This window comes from Cynoglossus semilaevis, chromosome 13 (assembly GCF_000523025.1).
Source record: "Cynoglossus semilaevis isolate Cse_v1.0 chromosome 13, Cse_v1.0, whole genome shotgun sequence".
In the NCBI taxonomy this organism is placed as follows: domain Eukaryota; kingdom Metazoa; phylum Chordata; class Actinopteri; order Pleuronectiformes; family Cynoglossidae; genus Cynoglossus; species Cynoglossus semilaevis.
Genome location: NC_024319.1, coordinates 5,244,433 through 5,269,034, shown reverse-complemented (window position 1 = coordinate 5,269,034; position 24,602 = coordinate 5,244,433). Strand labels below are relative to the sequence as shown.

Here is a 24,602-nt window from a genome sequence, read left to right as displayed (position 1 = left end):
GTCTTAGTGCGCGGGGAAGCCGGAGAACGTTGGAGTTATCCAACCGGGATGCAGCCGATGCTCCAGACGTCACACGGGTGACTCCACCCCAGCTCTGGAAGAGAACAGACGACAGACTGAAGCCACTGAACGTGACCGACCGCTCCCGGGTTAATCTACGCTTTCGACATCCGCCGTGTATTACCCATGATGACCTCCGGGGCTCTGTAGTGACGGGTGGAGATGAGCGTAGAGTGGTGTTCGTGGTCATAGGTGGCGCTGCCAAAGTCAATGAGGCGAACTGTTGTGTTGTTTACTCTCCTCTCATTGCACTTCTGGAAGAAGACAGTAGGGGGCGTCACCTCAGCAAAAACATTGTTATAGTTATTCACCACAGACATGACATATAATATATATATATATTAAATATATTACATGATTCAGATGTATACACATTTGTAATAATTATGGATGTGAAATAAATTTACATTTTATGATCTTCAAGATCCATGGATAACTAGGGCAGTCGATCAAATTCAAATATTTAATCATAAATAATCAGTGATTCGACTAATCACAAATTTATTGCATATTTTCAATCTGTTCTAAGGATATTTTTATAGTTTCAGGACTGTAGCACTGTTTCTGTTTTTTGCTCAGTAAAGGAGCGATCAGCAGATTCCAGGACCAACATCCAGAGGGCGTTTGAAACTTTGATGTTACTGCCGCGTGTCTGAAGTGCGTCCTCACACTACATGGCTCGCCCCAGGGTCAAATCACAGAAGGTATGTGGCGCTTAAATCGCCTTCCAAAAATAGGGGCGTTAAAGCAATTGTCATTAAGTCGTATTATCATGTTAGCCTAACCAGCGCTAATGGAAACTACTTCGGTTTCCCCTCCAGAAACAAACAAATGTTAAACTAAACTGTTTCTTTTTAACAATTTTACTTAAAGGTGAAATGACTCAGACGTCGGTGTTGAGATGTTAACTTCTCCCTCATTGGCTTAATGTTTCAACTTTCATTTTCCGCTCTGATCATATTTGGGTTTTTTTTAGTTTTTTTAACTTTAACTTTTGAATCCTTTCTTATTTGTGTGACTTTAATTGTTGAGCGTGATGGAAAACACTTTGAATCTTGATTTTCTTACAGCTGTTTCTCACCTTCTCGGTGTTGTATACGATGGAGTACTCTGAGTTAACAAACAGGATGTTCTCAGGCTTCAGGTCGGTGTGAGTTAGCTTGTTGTCATGGAGAACTGAAGGGAGAAAGAGAAGAAGAGAGAGAGGAATAAGACGGGGGGGGTGTGATGACACATTGACAAATTCAGCTGGAACAAGAAAGAAAGTCCTTAGAACTTGCAATAATAATTGCAATATTTGAAGCAATTTGCAATGCATGATGGGTGCTGAAGTACAGAAATACACGAATGAAACTAAATACATAGGTTCAGTTATTTAAATATTTACTTACTCAGTGTGAAACCTGGACCTGTTTAGTTGAACACAACAGTGATACTGTATACTTGCAGGAATTGAAGTAAGACACACATCCATTTACCACAGTATACCTGAGGATCACTAGATACTAATGTTGGCAGGTGGAACTTGGACTGGAACACCTGACATTAGGGCCAAATGACTTGTGGGTAAAGATGGTACTGTATTGATAATCACCGCTAATGTAACTAAATATAAGTATTTTATTGGTGATACCTTCATTTATAATAATAATATTAAAAGTTACATCATTTATAATTAATTTATTGACCTCTAGGTCATTCCAAAAATGCATTTCCTTAATAGATTGTTGTTGTTTTTTTTGGTTTGTTTATGATGCAGCGAGGCGTAATAATCTGCTCACTGTCAGTACAGACAATTATGTGAAGAACAGAGGAAAGAGGAGCATGAAGGCACAGTCAGAGTGATGCACAGTTGGACTCACAACTGACAGCGTGACAGATCTGCTGGGCCATGTGTCGGATCTGGTTAATAGGATAAGGCAGGAAGCTGTTTGCCTTCAAGAAGTCAAAGGTGCTGAGAGACAGCAGCTCGAAGGAGATGCACACGTGGCCATAGAAGTTGAACCAGTCCAGCATCTGCACACAGTGTCTGGTGGAGTGGAGGGTGAAACGGTTAGAACACCAAAAACAAAACATCATCTTCTTCATATAATGAATTAAAGATAAAACAACAACAACGACAACGACAACAACACACTCACTTCTTGTTGTGTGGATCTCGCTCTATAATTTTCTCCAACACATTAATCTCCAGTTTGGCAGCTTCTCTGTATTTCTCCAGGTTTTTAATTATCTTCAGAGCGATTTGGCTTCCCCCCCTAAAAAATAAAATAAAAAAATCAACAAATGTCTGACATAGAATAATGTGAAATAAAGTAAAAGGCGAAGGTGCTGCCACTTACAAATGTTCTGCTAGTCAGATAAGCCTTTGGTTAGAAGTAACATTTCTGTAGTTATTGAAATTAATTAGCCACAGTTTTCAGTTAGATTCAGTTACCTGCTGCGGTCCACACACTGCACCACCTTCCCAAACGTTCCCTCCCCCAGAGTGTCCATGATCTCATCTGTCAGGCAGATTAGTAAAGAAACATAAAACGTATGAGGATTTTTCTAAATATTTGAGTCATGATTTTATTTCTTCACATCATCAGTACCTACATCTGTCCACCAGGATGTCTCCATTTTTGTAGATCAGGTGACCGTTCTCCGTGTCCCGCTGGTTATTTATGTCTGCAGCTTCTTCACCGCTCCGCTGAGGTCCAATGTTGGATGGGTGAAAAAAAAAAACAGACGGAACATTTTCAGAATATTTACATAAGACTTAAAGGTACGCTGTGTAGATAATACCACCATCTAGTGGTAAAGCAAAACTTGGATGAATGGATGGATGGATGAAACTGGATCAATACCTGTTGTGCATTAATTGTAACACTCTTTTATATTTATTTAAGATTAGTTAAAGTTTTTAAATTAATTTAGTTCACTTTCTTTTTTAGCTCAACACCTGACAAAACATTGATGATTTTCAACATGTAACGCAAGTAAAATTTAACACATTTTGAAAGTCTCTGTCTCTAATCTGTCTCTAGACATTTTGATCGACCATTTTTTTAAAGCCTTTAGTTGTAAATATGACAGAGAAGAGATTTATCTACTGGAGGCATATGAAAATAAAAGAAGAAATCAAACACATAAATATGACACATAGAAGTAGATCCACAATAAAGTAAAAGAAAATTAAACATACTTTCAGGTAACTGTAGACCTAAAACAAAATCAAAGTTATATTTTTATATTTTGTCAAAAACACATCAAACTTAAACACGGTGCTGCTGTTAGACTGAGGCTGATTCAGAGAAACAGCAGAAGATGCTGTGGACAATGATTCTCTCGACCCACACCACATTCATGGAGGTCACGTGAAGGCAGATAAAAATGTAAAAAGTAAAAACTGCTGAGCGTGAAGTTCGTACCGGTTTAAACAACAGCTAAAAAGAAATGTCAAATGACTTGTGGCCGCTTCAGGAGCAGAGGCTCCATTTCAATCCCTCCACTCTGAGACTGTTATTAATATCAGACGCCCGGCATGTGCTGAGGAGACACTCTGGTATCAGAGACAACACAGACCGTGTCACAGCACTGCATCTCAGGGCAACACAGTGTAAAACTCAAACCAAGAATTCAGAAATGAATTCATGGGACAAATCATAAGGTCAAAAGGTCAGCCGCGATGGGGAGGTGACAGGAAAACAGAGTGAAGTGCACGTGAGATAAATGATCTGGATGTGAGATGGAGATACTCACAGGTAGACAGAGGCAAACACAGTCCAGGAGACCCTTGAAGAGAGAATACAGCTCCGTCTTTCCCATCATGCACGAGTGCAGAGCTGTTCAAGAGGAGGAGGATGGAGGGAGTTGAAGAGGAGGCAGCAGTTGAAAAACTTGATGACTAGGAATTTTTGGAGAAAAAAAAATTATTAAAATAATGCTAGAAAAAAAAAAGCTGAAAGTTTAGTTGGGACCAAACAAAAACGAGACAAGATAGTGTTGAGTCACAAACTAAAAGACAAAAAAAAAAAAAAACTTTTGACAGGAAGCAGGAAAAAGTTGAATCAAACTAAACGGGATAAACCAAATACAGAAGGAAAAGACAGAGAAAAAGACGAGTGGAGGACAAGTGCGGAGCGAGAGCTGAGACTAAAGCTAAGAATAAATGTTGGTGGCAGTCCCCCGAGAACGTCTCTCCAGGAGAATCAAGATGTGGTCGGTGGGAGCAACGGCCGAGCGGGGAGGGAGGGAGGATCCAGTTTCACTCTACTAACTTGCTCTCCCTCCTGCACCTCCTTAACCCCGGCAACATGTTTCACCGCACCTGCCCTGCCACGCACGCCGCGGATGCCGTTTTTAAAAAGTGACTCTTCAACAGAAATAACTCTGATGAATTTTTTTATATTGAAGTTCATGGTCAGGGGAACTCACAGACACTGGGTTTTTTTTCCAACGTAACAAGAGCTGATTTCTATAACAATTTTAAAAAACATTAATAACATTAAAAACATTCCTCTGGAAAAATCATGCAGTAGAAGCAGAGAAAAAAGTTGCATTATCAACGAGAAATCTGACGCCAATTCATGCTCGGGATCCTATAGAAAAACATTACAAACATTGTAAAAACTTTTTTTAAAAACTTTCAGAAAACACTTATTATTTTGGAAACAATAGAAAAAGACCAGAACAGGTCAACGTGCAGCCGCAGATCCAGCCCTTCATCATCAAGTTGCAGGTAGAATTTTAATGTCACCAAAAGGCTGATCCTGTTCCGCACGCACCTTCTTCTCTGAGAGAATCTCTGAAAACAGAAGAAAAAAAAAACTGTTTCAAATAAAAAGATTTGAGATTTCATCTGAAGAGTGAAAGAGTCTGAGTTCATGTGAAAAAACATCACACTGGAAATAATTGTCATTTTAACTGATTGACCTCAGTTACTGAGAGCGTCTTTGTTTGGAGCCACTCTGACGACATATGTACGCACACACGAACAACAACATAATCAATGTAACCATGTCTTTACAGCCAGTCATCAATGGCCTCATCTGAGGACGAAAACAGAGTTCCTTTTTAACTGTGTTTTTTCAGTTTTAGGGGGGGACAAAAAAAATCAGTTTTTAACTGAAAGGCGATAATGGTGTAAAAGCTCCGCTCACTTTCTGTTCAGATGGTGGTATTACAGCAAGCAGAATGTCTATATTTATTTATTTTTATTGTTTTATATATTTTTTAAATTTGTTTTTGTTGGTGTGAATACTATTTGTTTAATAAAAATCCTTTAGGATTGAAATATACTTATTTAAACTGGTCTGGTACTCAGTGAGTACACAAATGAAAATACTTTGTAAAATATAAGGGAGAAACTTGTCACCCAGTGTTGTTGTAGATTTGAACTCTGGACATGTGGACTCAGAGCCAGGTGTGTGTGTGTGTGTGTGTGTGTGTGTTCTGATTTAGGAGAGTCCCCAGGCGCTGATGCAGTAACGTTAACACTATTTCAACTTGAGTAATGGCACGATTCGGCGAGGACTGAAACTGATCCTTTACCAAGGAGCCTTCGGAAAATGGTGCTGACAGTTCTGCGGTTGGCCTCTGGCGGCAGGAGAGAGTGAAAAAGCAGTGGTGCCGACGCAGGTTCAGGAGGCAGTGACCTAAACCAACACACACACACACACACACACACACACACTCCGTCAGGTTCTCCACTCCTGAACTGTGGGCAGAGGTTCTGAACTGGACACTGTCTTACTCTCCAATCTGCTGAGACTCTCCCACCACCTCTGGTATGTCCACCAGAGCAGAAACAAACCTGGACACAACTGACCTGCCAACACACACACACACACACACACATCAGATTTGTGACTGCACTCAGACTCGTCTCTTCATATGTTTCTTTGACACTCACCCTTCTCTGTCTGACGTGATCAGAGGTGAGATCTCTCCAGATACGTCCCTCTGGTCAGTGCTGTCCAGCAACAGGCCTGTACACACACACACACAGATTCTGGATTTCGTGAGTTGTGAGGACTCCACATTTACATAATGCATTCCCTAATCTATGCCTAACTGTAATCCTAATTCTAATCTCCAAACTAAATTAAAAATTTTTTAAAAATCTTATTTCTCGGTGGGGACCTGCAAAATGTCCCCACAAGTATAAAAATACCTACACTACACACACACACAGACACAAATGGACAAACACACAGTTTTTGGTGGACTGTGAAAATGTCACTGTAATAAAGTTATTTTTTAATATTATAAATCTGTGCCAAATGTTGATCCTTGCTCTAACTTTAACCCTGATCCAAGTCTCAAACCTCAAAATACCCCCTCACTCAGTGGGACCTGCAAACTGTCCCCACAAGGACAAACTGTCGGCACAGCATAAAGTTCCCCCACAAGTTTAGCTACAGCAGGTGTACACACACACACACACACACACACACACACACAAACAGATTCCTATCCATTCCCTAAAGTCTTGCTACAACCTTTAACCATAAGTGACACATGCCAAACCTCGACCTCTGACCCCAGCCTGACCCCTGTGAACTGTGAAACGTCTTTGGCCTGCGCTGGCTGTAACTGATGTCCACGGTGACAAAGTGAGGAGAAGGTTTTAAACCAGCAGTTAAACACAAACACACGTTCTGGGTCAAACAGTGACACGAGCTGCGACACTAACACACACACACACACACACTTTATTTACCTGAGAACATCTCTGAATCCGTCAGATCTTTTGATTCCTGCACACACACACACAAACACACACACACGTGATGTCATGCTGAGTCACAAGAGTGTTTCGTCTAGAAGGCGATTTCATGCAGAATTCCACATAAATTAAACAGTTTGAAGCATGAAAATCACACATCCAATCATCCTGATGAATTAAACAAGAAACATTTGAATGTTTGTTTTTTTTGTTTTTTTGCACAATCCAATTGGAATAAACCTGCAGAATCAAACGGTTTTTTTTTGTTTTTTTGCACAATCAAATTGGAATAAACCTGCAGAATCAAACGACACTCGTTCTCTGTTGTTAATGATTTGTCACACCTCTCTGGAGCTGAGCTTCCGTCTCTGCTCCACTTGTTCCACCTCCAACACCTCCAACACCTCCTTCTCCTTCTCTGATTCTGTGGACTCAGATCCTCTTTGGACGAGCTGCAGGTCTGAGCTGGGGAGGGATGTGATAGTCGCTGCTCGTTCCCATAGATACCGCGCCTCTTCAGGCAAGACTGCAGGAGGAGAAAAAAAAAAGTTTATTTTTGAAAAGGTTAATTTATTTTAATGCTTTTTAAAAAACGGAAGTCGTCTGAAACGTGGTGCCTGAGGAATGAATTTGTTTTTTTTACTTTTCTTTTTTGATTTATATGACTTATTAGTAAGATTTTTTTTGTTAAGTTGTTGAAGAATACAGTCAAACTGTGTGTGTGCAAAAAGGTTAATACAACAATTAGGGCAGTCAAAATGAATGCTTTAACTGCACTCATTAATAAAACACTGAGCTCTCTGAGTACCACCGTGAGTATATGAAACTACATAAACATAACATACATAACATATCATACTACATAACACATAAGAAACTGCTCTATATATGATATATAACGCAGGTTATAAAGATGTTTACGTTCTAAATGTTGTATTAATTGTGCATGGGATGTTTCAGATTTATTCAAACTGAAAATGTAAATTGTGAAAATATGAATTTTCCCCGCGTACCACTAGAGAGCGCTGGTGTACAACTGGTGGTACACCTACCACAGTTTAAGAACCACTGCATTACAACAGTGTAATAATGATAATGTTATAAAACACTGTAACAGATGAGAGTCTAACGTCATTCTGTTCTGTTCTGTACGTGGTACTGACAGGTGCACGGCCTGGTGAATAACTCCGCAGCAGTGGGCGGAGGCAGAGACAGAATGATAGGCAGGGGTCTGGTCTCTGTCATAGGCTGGTTGATTTGGTTCTCCAACTCTTCATTTGGGATCTGCGTCTCTGGGTCGAAGAAGATCAGCTGCCGCCCCCGTTTCTTCTTCAGCACTGTAGGGGGCGCCTCCTGAACAGTGGAGGAGATTTCATGTCATCCACACATGTCCCTGATGTCCTTTAGTTTACAATGAACCCAGACATGTTTCAACAAGGCAAATGTCACCATGTAACAAAATGGCTTGTAATATATATATTTGTTGGGTGTATTTTGACTGTGGGCGTGTTCTAGCCAATCAATTTAATCAGTTAATATGTTTAATTGCAGTCAATTGTCTGTAGCTAAATTAGGATTCATTGCAAATTAACCACAGATTTGTATCTGTTCTAAACTTCTCTTAGGAAGAAGATCACTATTCCAAATATTAAAGTGAGAGTTTTAAACTTTAACAGAAGCTCTTACCTCCAACTCTGGTGGAGGGGGAGGAGGGGCAGGTGAAGGTGAGGAAAGGACGGGGATCAGAAGGGCTGGAGGGGTCACACGGGCTGGAGGGGTCACATGGGTCAGAAGGATCACACTGGTCGGAGGGGTCACATGTTCTGGAGGGGTCACATGGCCTGGAGGGGTCAGATGGACTGGAGGTGGCCCTGGTGTCTCCTCCGAGACAGAAGGCTCGTCCTGAGGCAACAACATGGCTTCTACACTGGAGACAGTGTGAGGCAGCAATCTGACCAGGAAAACAAGGAAAACGTAAACCAGTCAGAATATGCACAACAAACAACAAACAAAAAAACCCATTACTGCCCTCTGAGGGAAGCACACAAAAACCCCATTACTGCCCTCTGAGGGAAGCACAAATACACGTCTGTTTAAGCCAAGGAACAGACATTTAGATTCAATGTGACAGTGACGGACTTCAGATTTTGATCCAAACAAGCTGTTTGTAACATATTAACAACTCTTAGGAAAGAAGGGCAAGCAATAAAATGAACATTAAAAACCACAAGGGAGCAGAGGAGGGTCAAGCACGGAGGTGATGTTGTCTGGTAAAACACAGAGCTGAGCTGCCAAATTCTCAACCAGATGGAGGAGCGGCAGACACAGACTAAATGATATTAAATGTGGAGTTGGTGAATGTTGTTGTGGTGTTTGAATGATTTACTCAGCAGTGGACTCGGTGAGGTCAGGTGTTCTCTCTCTCTCCACATCTTGTCCTCTCTCTATCTCCGGAGGCTGCTCTCCCACTGTCGTCTCCTCGCTCGGCACCTCTCCTGGTAGAAAGGATAAAAAGAATGTTGGACATAAATATTCATGTGATGTCTTTGTTTCAGTGCTGTGACATACTGTGTTTTATTTTGTGCCTTTATTTAAGAAAAAGCACGAGTTTCGAAAATTCTCTGCACACCTTCAAAATAATCTGTTTGAGCCATGAGCAGGTCGAGAATATCAGACAGCTGTTCAGGGAGCTCTGCACCTTCAAACTGGAGAGAGGGATGACTGAGAATCTGGTGGAGATCAGACAGAAAACGAACATGTCCTCCGTAGTGATTGTGTGATTCTGTACCTCTGATCTGGGGACAGTGACAGGCTCCTCTTCTCTCAGAGTGATGCTCTCTGGAGATGCAGTCAGGCCTGAAAAAAAAAGAAAAAAAGCCACTTTAAAGATTTCATTTTGCCACAATCTCCTGAAAAAGCAGTGGGAGAGGAAACAACTAATCACGCTGTAATTAAAGTGCTGGCTGCTGCCCAGCTGAAGTAAAGCTGTTCAACACACCCTGACAGCACCGTGCACAGAGTCTGGGCCCAATTAGGAGGATGTTGTTGACGGCAGTCTGCCCTGCCCTGCCCTGACCTGACCTGCACCGGCTTCTCTCTCTACACTTTGTTTTTCTGCCAGGATTTGTGCACAGTCTGAGAGCACTGGCTATTTCTGTGACCTGTTGGTATTTTTCTGCATATCACTGCACACGGCCAGACGTGCTGCACATCTCTGGACAAGGATTAAATGTCCCTTGTTACAATTTAATCAAAGCTGCTGATGACTGGTTTAACGCGAGCTGGTGAGTGTAAGTGTGTGTGTGTCTAATCATGTACAGGAAAGAAGATCGTGTTTAAAATAGATGCACATCTAAACATGGTGTAAGGTCTCTTCATGTTGTTTGGTATTTGTTAATATTTTAATATCAGGTGGGTCTGCATGTAAATCATTTTGATAATAAATTCATTGTTTGTGAGACTGCAGTTAGCATACAAAAAAAAGCAGCAATTAATTATATTTCACATTATTTTACCATCATTTGAGATTAGACCGTAAATCATTTTTACAGTAACATCATTGTGTGTGAGACTGCAGCTCTATCAGTGTAGCATACAAGAAAAAAAAAGCAGCAATTAATTACAACTGAAAACTGCCTCCTGCGCAAGAAAAGTGATTTATTTGAAAAAATGTCATTTAAACTTTTTTTGTTAGATATGAAGTAAAAGTGACATCTGCTACGTTCAAGATGGGATACACATCTATACATTACTTTGTTACTAACATGTAGAATTGTTTGACTGCATGACAAACCGCCATGAAAGTTTTAATATATTATATTTCATATTATTTTACCATCATTTGAGATTAGACATGAATCACAAACATCTACCTGCTGTTATTTCTGTTTTTGTCATATTCAGTTGTGTTGGTTTATCTCAGTTAGTCATCGTTAATGTTGACTAATTCACAGCTCCTTCGAAGTAATTATTACGACTGAGACAGAGAAAATAAACCAATTTTTATTACAGCCATGGTAATAATTCTGTAATAATAATGTTTGCTCTTCCTCACTGCTTCACTGTGTCCTGAGGGCATCATTATTATCATGTCGATACAGTGTCATCTCAGTGTCATCTCACCTGTTTCTGCAGCAGCAACAGCAGCAGCAGCAGAAGGGCTGGTTAATTCAGGAGAGAGTTCAGGAGAGAGTTCAGGAGAGAGTTCAGGAGAGGAAGTCGTGAACTTCCCCTCACCCATCTAGAGGACATGTGGAGAGGGAAGAGCTGTTTTCACTTTCAACAAAGTTTGAATATAAACTTATGCAAATAGACAGAAATACTGCGATTGTTCCTCTGTGCATTAGTATCCTGTGTTAGTATTCATTACCCATATGAGTGCAGTGGGACTCGGCAGCTCCATACCAATCACTCCAAATGAAGAGTCCAGACCTTGTTCTGCTTCCATGAGAGCGAGAGCATCAGGAAGAACCAGAGATTGTCTGAGAGATAGAACAACAGGAAGAAATTAATATCCGGACTCAAAAACGGGTGTTCGTTGCCTTGTTTTTGAAGTTACATGGAAAGTGTCCTCACGGTAGCAGCACCACTGCAGCTAAACCAACAGAATCTGCCTCAAAAAATATATGTATTGACGTATACGGTACAAAGGGGAGGACGACCAAGACAGTACTCATCAAATTCTGAGTCATTTTCAGGGGGATTATAATTCCTGTGTTTGTCAGTGGTTTGTTTTGATGATGCATTTTGTTGATTTGGCACCACGGCTGCCTTTTCATAAACAAACTACCATCTGAGCAGCACCAAGTGTTCTTACTTAGTCTGGTCATCCAGGTCTATTTTCTGGCCCAGCCTCTGTTTTAACAGCTGCTTCAGAGTGTGATGAAGCTCCTCTGGAAGGAATGGGACAAAAAAGAGCCAGAAACAGTTTGGACCAAGTCAGAATCTGTGTCTTCAGTCCTGTAACAACTCCTCACCCAGAAGAATGGCACACTGCCGGTGATAGACAAGGATGATGCCGTACTGGAGCTGGGAGGACAGGTAGAGAGAGAAGCGAGGTCGCGGCAGACCAGGGTATGGAGGCGGGACCTGCTCCAGCACGTAACTCATGACGTCAACACTGGACAAGACAATGGTTTGTCACACTAACTGAATTGCTTGTTGATCAGGCAGTAAAACAGCATTAAAAAATCGTAAGAAAAACGTTACCATGTGCGTATTACGTTGACTTTGAGGAAGTCCCGGCGAGGAACCCTTGTACCCCTTGTTGCAACTTGCCTAAAATCATAACAAAAAAATGCTTCATTATATTTAAATGCTCAAATAATCCAACTTTTACAACGATAGATTCCATAACTGAATCTATGAGAGCAAAAATCTCACTTGGACGAACCTAAAACGACTGAAAATGAATTTAAATTGTATGCATACAATCGGAAATGATTTATATCGCTACTTAAACGCCAAACAACGGACCGCAGTATGATGACGTCACTTGATCAAATACTTTTTACATTAATTAAATAGTTGAACATATAACGTCATATACTTGATAATATATACAATATAAGCACATATCGTATTCACTGACTATTCGTAAAACTTTATAATTATGCTAATGTATATTTTTTAAATCGATTAACGTTTTTGTTAGCGCACGCTTAGTTAGCATTTATTATAACGCCACATACCAGCGTATTAACATTAATTTTTAATTCAATGGTAACGTCCAATTTTCCGTAGTAATTGATTATTTAAAAATTCTAACTCGATTTAAAAAAAAAAAACTCGAACATTCTCCCGCCGCTATCAAACGATCCAGTGAGATAGCTTGAAAGCTAAAGCTAAGTTTATGAAACTTTACTGAAAATTAAATTTGAACTCGATTAAATAAAATTAAACTTTTACTCACCAAATCGTAGAAAAACATCCAGTGCGGTATCTCAAAACTGCTGGGTAGTAAAACATTTTTACGAAACGTTTCCGAATATCGAATAATAAAGATCGATAAAATAAAATGGAGAAAAGTAATTTCATAAATGTTTAATTATTTCCTACGCGCTGATTGGTCACTACCAGAAAGACGTCATGGCAACCGACTAAACCCGACATGGAAGTGATAGCAATACTTTCGCATTTCTAATTTTTAGATTTATTTGGCAACTAATGTAATAAAACTAATATTATTAACAAAAAAATTAAATTGTATTTGGATAGTTTTGTTTAAATACTTTTTTTGTTTTACAAAAAAAAAACGAATCTATGATACACTATAGAAAACTACCTTTATTCAAGGCTACGACAACATAACATAACAACATAATGTAAACACAGTGTAAAATAAAGCTGGGTTTAAAGTTTCTAAAAAAAAAAGGGGGGGAAACCAACACTATGGAAACATAGTTCAGCATTGAAAAGGTTACAGTGTTGAAGGGCGTCCTCTTTGCTGCAGCTGAGGGAATGACGTTTGTAATGGTTCAGAAGATCACAGCAGTCGTCCTCTGCACTCTGTGGATCCACAGCAGCACAACAGGACTTTACCCTCCACGCTGCCCACCTCATAGTTGTAGTCCCAGGTCAATTCTGTGCCGGCCCTGATCCGCCTGCACAAAGATACGCATGAGCAAGAAAGATCAAGATTGAGGTCATCTTAAAGGCAGGGTATGGAGGGGTTGCTTTAAATGAGATAAATGAGTGCTGTTTCTTTCCACTGCATTTAAATTGTGTCTGTACTGATCAGTACTGATTAAATCAGACACAATTTAGAACTCTTAGGAACTAAGGGCAAGCAATAATCAAAGTTTCACACATGACGCACTAGTGCCACCTTAAGGGCACACTCACAACAGCATGACACCTGTGCCTGGGGCAGTGCTCCTTTCTAGGTAGACCCCCAATGTTAGACTACGATAATAAAGACTTTAAACTCACTTGCTGGCAAAGAAAGCCACCCAGGGGAATCGTAAATCGTGCGTATCCACAAAGACATTCTGGACGAAGAGGTTGGGACTACAGCTGTGCTGTGAGGAACAAAAAAAAAAGACAAAATAACTGGTGATGTTTAGACTCTAGGAACGGTTAGTCTACTGCCATCCCTCAGTTGATCCTTACGTTGAGGTATCGCCCAAGATTTCCTTCCAACTTGGCATCAATGATGTAGCAGGACTCCTCGCCGTCAAAGAACAGTCTGGTGTTTTTGGAAATGTTTTCTCCGCCTCCTGCGGTCTGGCCTTGTTGTCCTGTTTTGCTTCCCTGACCCCCCTGACCTCCACTTCCTCCTGGTGTTCCTGATTTTACCATCATACCATGGCTGGTCTTCAGAGCAATGCCGCGAGTCGATTTAACTGCCACCTGCTTCTTGGTCAAACCTGAGCCACGACGACAACAATGTGAGCATGAGGGGAAGATTCTGAGGTGATTTTTATTATTATATATATATTATATTATATTATTATTATTATATTATCAAAAGTAAAAAAACTATTCACCTGGTATGATTTTTTCTTTCTCTTTGTTGTCATCAGATCCAGAGCTGATGGTCTGAACGTCGTCACTGTCAGACAGCGTCATCACATCCTGCTTTTTTCCTGTTTCTGACTTTACTTGACTGAGAAAATGAAGAGAAAAAAAATCATAATGAGCCACAGCTGACAGTTCTCTGTAATTAATATAGAAATATTTTAACATTTAAAAATATTTCCAAGGATAAAAAAGTCCAACAAACCTCTTGCTGTCTCCTGAGTCCTAAAACAAAGAAAAGAAAAACTCTTTGGTTATTCTCCACACCCTTCAGAATCTGAGACCAGTACAGTTCATTGTCTTTACTAACAAATACAGTCTGTTCTTCTGGCTTATTATTATGTTTTGGCTACAAAACCCCAATTAATAAACTTTTTTTTTTAATCTACAAACAGAAGAACTCCTGATCTCTCTGTTGGTCTTTGTTAGTCTAGCTTTCAGTGTCTCTGGTTTCTGACCACCTACAACGTATATTACATTTTCTCTTTATCCTTTCCTCACTCACCTTCTTTAGCCCCTGACTCGTCAGCCATGAAGCTACTTTACTTTTTCCCGTCTCCTCTGGCATCGACGGTGGTTTCTGTTCACTTGTTTCCTTGGCCGCACCACCAAGTCCGTCTTTACTGTCCTGACTCCCTGTGCACAAAACAAGGGAAAGAAAACAAATATTTATTTCAAGTCCACCAGTGGACAGAGAGAATACACTGGTTTGATGCAGACGAAAACGCTTTATAAATATTTTGCCTGAAAATGAGTAGAATGTTTCTGTCAGAACAGATTAACAGTGACGTTGATCACTGATTATTCTTCATCAAACCATCGTCTGAGTATTAGTTGAAGAAACGACCGGCTCACCTTCTTTGTTGCCCTTGGCCTGACCCCGTGTGGTGTAGCTCCTCCACACAGAGCTGGGGGTGTAGAAGTTGTCTTTGACAAACGTGTCGTCTGAACTGTCACTCTCCTCTTCACTCTTCGAGTCCTTGTCGTCCGCGTCGTTGCTGTCCGAGGAGCTCTGGCTTTGGGCTGGGACAGAGAGAAAACAGACAAGTTGCCATCGGTGTTTCCTCCGTCTCCCATTCAGACGGTGAAACCCAGATGACTTTTGTACTTACCTGTGTGCTGGGCACCCGACTGAGATGACGACACACCGGGTTTGACCTTCATCCTGGACATGTCCACACCGCTGCCCTCGCTGTCTGAACAGTGAGCCTCGCTCTCGTAGCCCTCCTTAAAGTTCTCTACACTTTCAATGTGATCTAGATTTGCGAAGTACTCATCACCCATTTCCAGACCCTCTTTATCTGCAAAGTCATCCGTCAGGATTTTACCTGGTGAAGTACAAGAAAAGAAAAAAAAGGGCTGCGTCAGTAAAAGTGCGACTTCAGCTGTGCACGCGTGACGTAACCGCTCGTCATCTCACCAGCGTAGATGCAGACAAAAGAACCCTTGGCGACATCGTCCAGACAGCGAATGCCCCAGCCTTTATTCTGGGTCTTGAAAAGCTGGAGACGCACCTGCAGGCCGTGCTGAACGAGGCGGTTTGTGCACATCTCAGCACAGCATTTGCAGCGTTTGTTACATTCGTAGATGCTAAAAACAAAGAAGAAAAAATAAAATTATCTCTGACCATCCAATTTTTGAAAAGAAAAAAGAAAATTATCTCTGACCATCCAATTTTTGATGTTTTATAAAATATTATTAGGTTAAAACCTAATAATAAAACCTATCACGAGTGTGTGTGAATGTCTGACCCCGTGGGCAGGCACTCCTCTAATCGTTTGTACAAATATCCAGCGTTGGGGTTGATCTGACCACCTGGAGTACAACCTGTGGCCTGCAGCGTCAGCTGATGACAGGAGCACTTGGATCTGTGAGGAAGACACAAACGTGTGACGTAAGAAAACAGATCAGAGGAAGTGGGAGGCGTCGAAGAGCAGCTTCACTGACTTGTCTAGACATCCGTCGGTACAATCACATCCAACCAGGAAGTCGGAGCTGGTGTTGATAAACACTCCATCTTCAGGAATACGTTCTTTACCTGGAAGATAAGACACAGACGTACTCTAGCAGAATTCCTTTGGTTTTATCTACTTTACAGCACAAAAATACAAACAGGTTTTGTTCCACTAAATTTTGATTGTCCTTCTCACTGTAGGCTACGTCAGGCGGTGGAGTGGAATCAATCTCATTGACGCAGGAAAGGGGGATGTCCTCTTTTCCATCAGTGATGTCTGGAATGTAATAGCACGGCTTCTGAGGCTGGAAGCGGCGGTCCACGAGAACATAGGGGTCCAAACAGAACATCTCCAAGAATATAAAGTCACACTGTGTCAGGAAGAGGTAGTTCTGGATCTCTGGCATGTTACGAAGACAGAGTCCACACGGGGCCTTGTAGATCACATGGAAGAACATCTGGGACGGGGAGGAGGGGGACAAGTGTAGGAAAAAAAAGACAGAATTTAGCGTTTAGCATCAGTGCAAGAGTTAGCACAGAGTAATGTCGAGGGCTGATGTGCACCTTGCGGTTGACTTTGCGTCTTCCTATCATCCGTCTGAAGTCGTAGAGTAACGGTGTGAGGAGGGGGTTCTTCCCTCTGTGAACGTCTGATTTGGAGGGTCGGACGCGGTTGAGACAGGCGGGCTGACACGTGTGCACCATGTAGAAGATGCGGTCTGTAGGGGCGCGGTAGGGGGCCTGTTGTGGGACGGTGGACACGGCGCGGGTCATAACGGGGTGGACAGGTGCTGGTGTGGACTGCTGTCTCTGGTAGGTGATAGTCGGAGGATTCAGCGTTCTTCCTCTGTGGATTGTTACAGCAGCAGGTCTGAGAAGGTCACGTTAACAAAAAGAAATATATATATTTTTTTTTTGTTTTGTTTTTGGTCTGTACATGGTACCGTCAGGTGAACTCACCCAGGGAGGTTGGAGGAAGTGGACGAAAGAGACTGCATGACTTTAGAAGCATGTGTGCCCCCCACCCCGGGGACAAATGGTGAGGTGCTCTTCTTTGCCATCTGATGTTTGGTGCTAAAAATCAAAAAGTGGGAGAAACACAGATTGTATGGAAAGGAGCAAAAAAAAAAGAATATTTGACTGGTATTATTAAAAATGATCAAGTATTAAGAGTATCGTAAAATATCGCAATATTTGATAATGTGAATAAAGTCAATGGTCTGTCGTCTCTACCGCTAGTCTCTTTAACTAGCTAAAGTCCAAACATCGAGTGACGTTCGACCGACTATTACGTTCTGCACTAAAACAAAGGTGTAAGGACAGAGTCACTTACTCCATGCGTGGCTGGGGGCTTGGTTGAATTTGCGGGGGTTGTGCTAGCAGAGGACGGGGCTGTACAGTCGGTGGGGACGGAGACACGGTGATCTGTGTGGTTTTGACAGGAGAGGCTCCCACTAGTCCATCACTGGTGTACTGCACAACTGGACCTTTGCTCCTCAACGCGCCTGGGAGTGAATTCAAACAAAAAAAATTTAATGAAAATCTAACATTCCAACACTGTCAGTGGCGAGAACTCTCTCTCTCTGTCTTTTGTTATGTGCAAATACCCATATTTGGTCGTGTCCTCTGCTGGCCGGCCAGCTTCTTCTCCTGGGTGTTGGCTGTGGTCATCTTCAGATTGAACATGGGCTCCAACCTGGTGGACCCTCTGTAGATCCACTCACTCCTTTTATCATCCTGGTCAAATAACAACACAGATCACGTCAGGTGGTTCTCAAACGGAGGTATGGGTACCACTGGTGGTATTTGGGCTCCCTCTTGTGGTAAGCAGGGGAATCTGATTTCTAAATTTAAATTTAAGTTCCAGTTGTAGTGGGTATAATCTAATCATCTTATTAGGAATAAAAAAAAAAAAATCCGTATATAGTACTGTGCTGAGGTGAACAGAGTAGAATTTTTAGGTAGTATAAGGCGAGACAAATATTTTCAGAAGTGGTAGACAGTGTAAAACATTTTAAAAATCACAGATCAAGAGAATATATATATTAGAAAATATAAATATATATATATAAATATAAAATATATTTTTAAATATATATATTTATAAATATACATATAAATATTTTTTAAATTTATATAATTATATATATACATATATAAAATACTTATAAAATACTTATATATATATAAATATATATATAATGACACTTTTTCACATGATGCAGACATACCAGGAAGAGAATCTTCACCAAGCTGCCGTCAACGTCCTCCACTTTGCTCTTCCACCAGGTGCCCTCCCATTCTGTCTTGATGATCTGGTTGACCTTCAGCAGCACCATGGGCCTGCTGGGATACGCAGTGATGTACTCCTCTATGAAGTCTCGACACGACGCGTCCTCTATGTCCTCCCAGGTACGTTTCACTGTAAAGCCACACCGTCACCGTAATTGGACTTTTTTTTTTTCCATTTCATGGCAGATTTAACAGCTTCGTTTTGACAGGACTGGACACTCACTCGGTCGACAGACGGGGAAGAGCTCAGGTAGTGTTACATAAGAAGCGTAGCCATCGTCAAAAAATATGAGGAACCTGAAACCCACACACAAGAATAAAACACGACGTCAATCCTAACAGCATGAAAATATTGTTAAAAGTTTGAAAGTTTTATCAGAGTTTATAATAATTGCTATATAATCTAGTGCTGTGGTTCTCAAAGTGAGGGCCACAACCCTAGAAGGCCCGTGTCTAAGAAATACACAGGTGTAAAAAAGACATTATGATGTTTTTCAAAAAAACGTTTGTGGCAGAGAAGCTGCGATGAACAGAAGAGGAGTTGGTGCAGAAAAAGTTTGAGAAGCTCAGATTTAGTTTATAAGACTTCTAAGTTTTTCGTCCACTCACCTCATACGGTTTTTATTGTTGGGCATCTCTGCGACTATTCCTGCGTACAACCACACCAGGTTGCCGTCCTTGTACTTGGCGACCACACGTGCACCAACATACAGACTCTCCAGGGTGGGGTTGTAATCAAAGGCCACATGGTTTCCTGACAGCAAACTCTTTCCTTTATCGAACTTCACTTTGTATTTGAATGTGTCGTTCGCTGCACACAGACAAAAGGGGGCGCAATTTCAGCCACATTTGACCATGTTTTAGTTTCATTTAGTTCAATCATTAAATCAATGTCTTGTATCAACATAAAGATGAGGACACGGTCAGTTACCGACGGGGGTGATAGCGACCAGGACGCCTCGGTGCCACGTCTTTGTGCGTTTCTTTCCCAAAATGTTCATCCCGATTCGGACCTCGTCCTCTTCTACGTTTGCCTTGGGCTGGGTCAAGGACCCAGAGGCAACCTGTGACACAAACACTGCTGGCGCTGAACCCGCAGCACCTGTCGGAACAACAAACAAAAGATATTTTCTAATAGTAAGTTCTGTTAAAAACATGTCTCAGAGACAGGTCTGCGTTTGATAGACTGTCTGTGCACAGACCTGGTGGTCCTGTAGACCGGAGAATAGAGACCCCTGCTGTTGGCTTGACCATCTGAGCCAACTTCTGCACCTGATGACTGGTTTTCTGTATCGCTGCAGATGCTTCTGTTAGCTAGCAGTAGAAAAAAAAAACAATTTCAACATCATTATTATTATTATTTTTGCTACAGTTAGATTCATGAAGTCAAGCCAATATTTATTAATGAGAAATGAATGGACAAAATATTCTCTATTCTATATCTCAAAACAGAACTCATATTGACTGTATTTACTCTTCTGACATAACAGTTGTTTTATTGCCTTTGAGAGGCCAATATTAGAAAATAGAAAATATAGAAAATATTTTGTCTGATAAACTGTCAGACTCTCACCATTGAATCTTTCACAGGAGTCAGGGGCTTCGTGGGAGGAACCACTAAAATTTTGCAAAGGAAAAAAAATTGCAAATTACTTTATTATAAAGCAATGGAAAATATTAACTAAAAATGTAATAACTTAAACTTAAAAAATTAAAATAAACGTACAACAGCCAACGGCAATGACATCGTCATCCTCATCATCGTCCTCTATTTCTATGACCTCAGAAGAGGGCAGCATCCCTCCTCCACCTCCCTCATCCTCGGAGCTGCTCTCCCCGTAAACAAGACCATTCCTACGGAAGGTGGCCTTCACCAGCATCTCACATTCAAGAATGGACCTGAAAGAAAATAACAGTAAAACAAAAAAAAACACACAAAATTAAACACTGATAATGCTACACAAATCCACTTAAAATAAAGATATTTTCCAAACTTATTTTGGACAAATATCAGCTTATTACCACAGTATATGTATGACCAAAATGTTTCCTATCATATAACATCCTCCACCGCCTCAAAGAAAACAAACGGTTTAATTAAAACTCACTGGCTGGCGTCCTTGAGGAGTCCTTCAGTCAAAGCCTCTTCCTTCTCCTTCTGCTCCACCCATTTCTTCAGCTCCGTCAGCTGAGCCTTTTTCTTCTTCACGATCTCACTCTGCTCCACGGCCTCTTCAATGCACTTCCTGAGGTCGTCCAGAGAAACACCTAATTCTTCCTCCAGACTGGAGTCCCAGCCGTCCACGTCCATCCTGGAGAGGGACACAGACAAAACCAGATGAGGACACCTCACCTGGATCCAAACATGTCACATTTGTAATTGATGTCGTATTTTAAACACTGTAATTAAAATTGAATTTGCTTTTTGGTGCCGCCTCTGATAGAAGCTCCTTGCCTGTTAACGGGGCCTGCCCCCTACTTTGGGAACTATATCTGTAAAAACTAAAGAAACTAACAAAATAAAAAAATAAATAACTTTTTTATATAATATACAACTGTAAATAAAAAAGACAACAATACAACAATATCAACATTATGTAGTCTGGGATTACATGACGATACAGAAGGATTTGCCCAGACCTACATCCAGAGGGCGTGTGGAACCACATACGGAACCCATAAAAACTGTGTTTAAGTCTACAGTACATAGAAGCATTAAATTAATGTTTTAAATACAACGGCAACTGGCCACACCAAATATTGATTTAATTGACAATTTGTGTAAATTTATCATTGTTAATTGATGAAAATAAACTATTCACACTTGCAGCATATTTCCACACCTGCCTAAAACTTTTGTACAGTCACGTGAACAATGAATGATGCAAAATCTGTTCCACTGCATTACGAGCATCAACGTCATGATACTCAACTGCAGGATGAAAAGATGCTGAAGGTTTAAGGATGTAAACAACGGTACAACTAAAAATATCCATTCTGTAAAAAAACAATGCATAAAAACTTACCTAATATCTGCCCAAATTAGGCACGTTAGGCTGCAAAATGTCTTTATAACTTTATAAATTTAGTCACTCGTTCGTGCCAAAACAGCTGTTTAACTCACTTGCCCCATTTAAACACTGCGTTGGGACACACTGTGGACAGTAATGTTATCAAAGTCACAACAAACTAAGGTCTGTTAGCTTGAGTAGGTAGCATGTTAGCCTAGCATCTGTGTGCAAAATGTCTAATTTTCTGCGTAAATAGCATTTATATCGGATGGGAAAATAACACCGAGTAATTATTTGAAACGTCTCTTTAATGCTTGTTTTAACTGTAATTTTTTAAATGACAACAACACTCATCACTCACCCGTCGCTGCTTTCCATTTTTATGTTCCCAAACCGCTAACGGATGCTAATAGCTAGCTGCAGAAGGAGACGCATGATTTCCTGCTCGGTGCGCTCAAAATAGGCGGTGTTACATGCGTCGATTTGCAGCGGGATCAGAGAGAAAGCATCGGTCCGCCCAGCGGGGATGTCAAGGTGTACAGTCAAAACCCATTTGTGGATCCATAGCATGCTCCGTATTTACCGCCTCATTAAATCTATATAAAAATAAATCATAAGCACTTTGAATAAAAGGATTATTATTATTGCTGTAAACTTGCGTGATTTTATCCTAAATGCTGAAACATCGTGCTATATGATACTTAGGGGAAAATGATATAGAAACATTTTACAATGTATAGTTTGGAATAGATTGAATTAGTGGGTCAGAGAGCCACATGACTTCTCCACCAGATCAAAATGAAGCCATGGTGTTTAGAACAAAAAATTAAAAAAAAAAAAAAACATAAGTGGAAAAGTGTCAAAATAGCATGAAATAGTCTACATAATTGTTAATAAAAAAAATCTCACATTTCCACTTTCTTTTTTTTTAGATTCTTAGACTGTTTTAAGCGCTTTGCACAAAATGTCACAAAAGCTATTTGATTGAATTCTAAACCCAAGAGAAAAAAGCTAATTTACAGAGCAATCCTCAGACACTGGGGAGTGTCAATTTTCTTCATTTGTGTCACTGTTCAATCTGAAAGAAGTATTTTTTTTCCATTTATACAGTCCGTGTCTCCCTGCTCTTCTTCAGTCCCCTGATTGTTCCTCCTGATACATCGACACAGACACAGCGCTGTAAGGGTCCAGCACCAACTGAGCACAGCGGACAATGAACAAACACAAGAAAAGGCAGAGGGAGATGAAGAAGAAGATGGCAAAACCAAGATCCACATCCACATCCAGTTTGGCAGCAGGGAACGTCGGTTGGTCCATGGTGGTAAATCCAAAAATAATTTTAGAGTCACTGTTGTATTTGCTCCACTAAAGAATTATGGACATGTCAAATCTGCCAAAAATTGTCTCTGTTTTTTAATCACAGCAGGGACACCTACTGTTCTCTAAGTAAAGATAAGATGAAGTGGTGGACACACACACTGAGTCCTAACCCTAACCCATTTGGCACCTGTGTGCTGCATGAATAGTTAAAACCTATGGTAATGATCAGGCTGTCCCTCAGATTAGAACACTCAGACGACACGCTGGTCACTTCAGGTGATTAGACCTGGACAGGAGATGACACCTCAGCAGCGGTCACTGGATCCTGCTGCGGACAAAGGTTAGATGTGTGCAAAGAAGAACGCAGCTCCTTGCAAATTATGATTTTTATGACAAGGTGGCAGATTAGGGAAGTGCTGGCCTTGAAGTGCAACAACGCTTTCATTTAAGGACTTCATTGACTTCATTGATTTCATCGGAAAAATGCGAGAGAAGTGGAGGGAAAGGATGAGAGTGAAGAGGAGAAAGAGGATATGAAGCCTTGATGGCACTCTACTTGAGAGGGTTTGAAAACTGATCCTGACCAAAAATGCAGATGCTTGAGGTGACACCACAAACACCAGTTAAAAGTAACCAGGCCGTGCAAACAACAAGAGATCGGGACAAAGTGCTGAGAGGCTGAATCGTTTGGTTGCACTCATCCATGCGGGAAAAAGATTTACGGTTGATCACACGCACACGATCGTGGCATGGCTGACAGTCCAACTGGTACCAGGACCAAATTCATACATTTTCTCCTGCAGGCTGTGAAACAAAGAAGTGGAAGAAAGGAGGCAAACTGATCCCAGCTCAACCCAAACCCCTCCGATGTCTCTGACATCTTCACCTGTTTACAGAAAGAGGACAGAAAACGGATCCAGGCCGATCCCAGCCAAGGTGGCTTTGGTTTCCTCGCCTGTTGACATAAAACTGTTGACTAAAAACACAGCAGAAACAACCATGACGTTTGTGATCTTTGAACGGAGGAGACAACAGCGGACTAGAAGGCTGTATAAAAATCCAACTCAATTTCTGACATCGTAACAATTTATTACAAAACATTTTCTCATTTTACATTTCGAAACATACACAGTATATTTATATAACTGTTGAATGAGTGAAGTTCACATCATTGAAAAGAGAAAACAGAAAAACAAAGGAAACAAAGCTTAAAAAAAAAAAGATAACAAAGACAACACCAAAGATTTAAAACTGGACAATAATGAGCATGGCTTCACATACAATAGCAGAATTCCACTGTGCTGGTGCTACACAAAAAACTTTATAACATTGTAATAAAAGATCAAATCCAACTCATAGTCCACTGAAGCATCAGCTTCCGTCACAACATAATTCCTCTAAAACTCACTTTTTCAAAGTCGCATCTTGAAACAGAGTGGTTAGTCAACGTGTTCGTCACAGAAGACGACTGAACAGAGCACTGCTGCACAGTCTGAGATTGTCCTGCTTTAAGTTCTGAATTTTTTTTTATATACCCTGATCAAACCACTGAGAAGAAACTGCCTAAACAGGGAAACGAGATGAAAAGATTATTAAAAAAAAAGAGGTTTGACCTAAAAATTAAAATTAACCAATTAAAAAAAAAAACCAATACATTACAAGCATATTTACCAATTTCATATAAAAACGACCAAGAACACGATAGAGAATGGCTTTTTAAGCACCATATTTTCCA

The 24,602-nt window shown here is 40.7% G+C and overlaps 3 protein-coding genes and 1 long non-coding RNA gene across 7 annotated transcripts in view; 1 reads left to right on the top strand and 3 right to left on the bottom strand.

The window, feature by feature from the left end:
* The window catches only part of LOC103388277 (dual specificity protein kinase CLK2-like), a 5,461-nt gene extending 1,158 nt beyond the window's left edge, over nucleotides 1–4,303 (bottom strand). Inside the window, exons 1-8 of the mRNA XM_025061808.1 lie at nucleotides 3,805–4,303; nucleotides 2,659–2,752; nucleotides 2,498–2,564; nucleotides 2,202–2,318; nucleotides 1,923–2,089; nucleotides 1,142–1,236; nucleotides 185–314; nucleotides 45–94 (exon numbers count right to left, since the gene is read on the bottom strand). Coding sequence (XP_024917576.1) covers nucleotides 45–94; nucleotides 185–314; nucleotides 1,142–1,236; nucleotides 1,923–2,089; nucleotides 2,202–2,318; nucleotides 2,498–2,564; nucleotides 2,659–2,752; nucleotides 3,805–3,873 — 789 coding nt within the window. The 5' untranslated portion in view covers nucleotides 3,874–4,303. The remainder of the gene's footprint in view (nucleotides 1–44; nucleotides 95–184; nucleotides 315–1,141; nucleotides 1,237–1,922; nucleotides 2,090–2,201; nucleotides 2,319–2,497; nucleotides 2,565–2,658; nucleotides 2,753–3,804) is intronic.
* Nucleotides 4,304–4,429: 126 nt separating this feature from the next.
* LOC103388278 (meiotic recombination protein REC8 homolog) lies at nucleotides 4,430–12,929 on the bottom strand. The gene is made up of 17 exons (XM_008323193.3): nucleotides 12,684–12,929; nucleotides 11,981–12,049; nucleotides 11,749–11,891; nucleotides 11,589–11,664; nucleotides 11,142–11,253; nucleotides 10,895–11,012; nucleotides 9,561–9,628; nucleotides 9,402–9,477; nucleotides 9,159–9,267; nucleotides 8,459–8,723; nucleotides 7,936–8,125; nucleotides 7,117–7,298; nucleotides 6,767–6,803; nucleotides 5,957–6,032; nucleotides 5,798–5,872; nucleotides 5,596–5,699; nucleotides 4,430–4,849 (listed from the first exon to the last, which is right to left on the bottom strand). The coding sequence occupies exons 1-17, from the start codon at nucleotides 12,806–12,808 to the stop codon at nucleotides 4,773–4,775; spliced, it is 1,902 nt and encodes a 633-aa protein (XP_008321415.1). The 5' UTR covers nucleotides 12,809–12,929; the 3' UTR covers nucleotides 4,430–4,772.
* Nucleotides 12,930–13,039: 110 nt separating this feature from the next.
* setdb1b (SET domain bifurcated histone lysine methyltransferase 1b) lies at nucleotides 13,040–22,149 on the bottom strand. 4 transcript variants are annotated; one of them, XM_025061802.1, is made up of 25 exons: nucleotides 21,909–22,149; nucleotides 20,645–20,889; nucleotides 20,263–20,435; nucleotides 20,110–20,153; nucleotides 19,739–19,850; nucleotides 19,468–19,638; nucleotides 19,146–19,347; nucleotides 18,760–18,833; nucleotides 18,476–18,666; nucleotides 17,852–17,981; nucleotides 17,578–17,749; nucleotides 17,205–17,318; nucleotides 16,809–17,115; nucleotides 16,441–16,702; nucleotides 16,238–16,328; nucleotides 16,042–16,158; nucleotides 15,711–15,880; nucleotides 15,403–15,618; nucleotides 15,146–15,313; nucleotides 14,796–14,926; nucleotides 14,496–14,515; nucleotides 14,260–14,378; nucleotides 13,883–14,139; nucleotides 13,703–13,791; nucleotides 13,040–13,374 (listed from the first exon to the last, which is right to left on the bottom strand). In XM_025061802.1, exons 2-25 carry the CDS (start codon nucleotides 20,845–20,847, stop codon nucleotides 13,257–13,259), a joined length of 3,651 nt encoding a protein of 1,216 aa, XP_024917570.1. In that variant the 5' UTR covers nucleotides 20,848–20,889; nucleotides 21,909–22,149; the 3' UTR covers nucleotides 13,040–13,256. The 4 variants fall into 4 exon arrangements, with proteins under 4 accessions (XP_024917570.1, XP_008321416.1, XP_008321419.1 ...); XM_008323194.3 differs by having other exon boundaries at nucleotides 20,645–20,848; nucleotides 21,909–22,148; XM_008323197.3 differs by having other exon boundaries at nucleotides 16,809–17,091; nucleotides 20,645–20,848; nucleotides 21,909–22,147.
* Nucleotides 20,897–24,088, top strand: LOC107989437 (uncharacterized). The gene is made up of 3 exons (XR_003051596.1): nucleotides 20,897–21,512; nucleotides 22,658–22,868; nucleotides 23,671–24,088. It is a non-coding gene; the product is annotated as an uncharacterized LOC107989437 (long non-coding RNA).
* The last annotated feature ends 514 nt before the right edge of the window (nucleotides 24,089–24,602 follow it).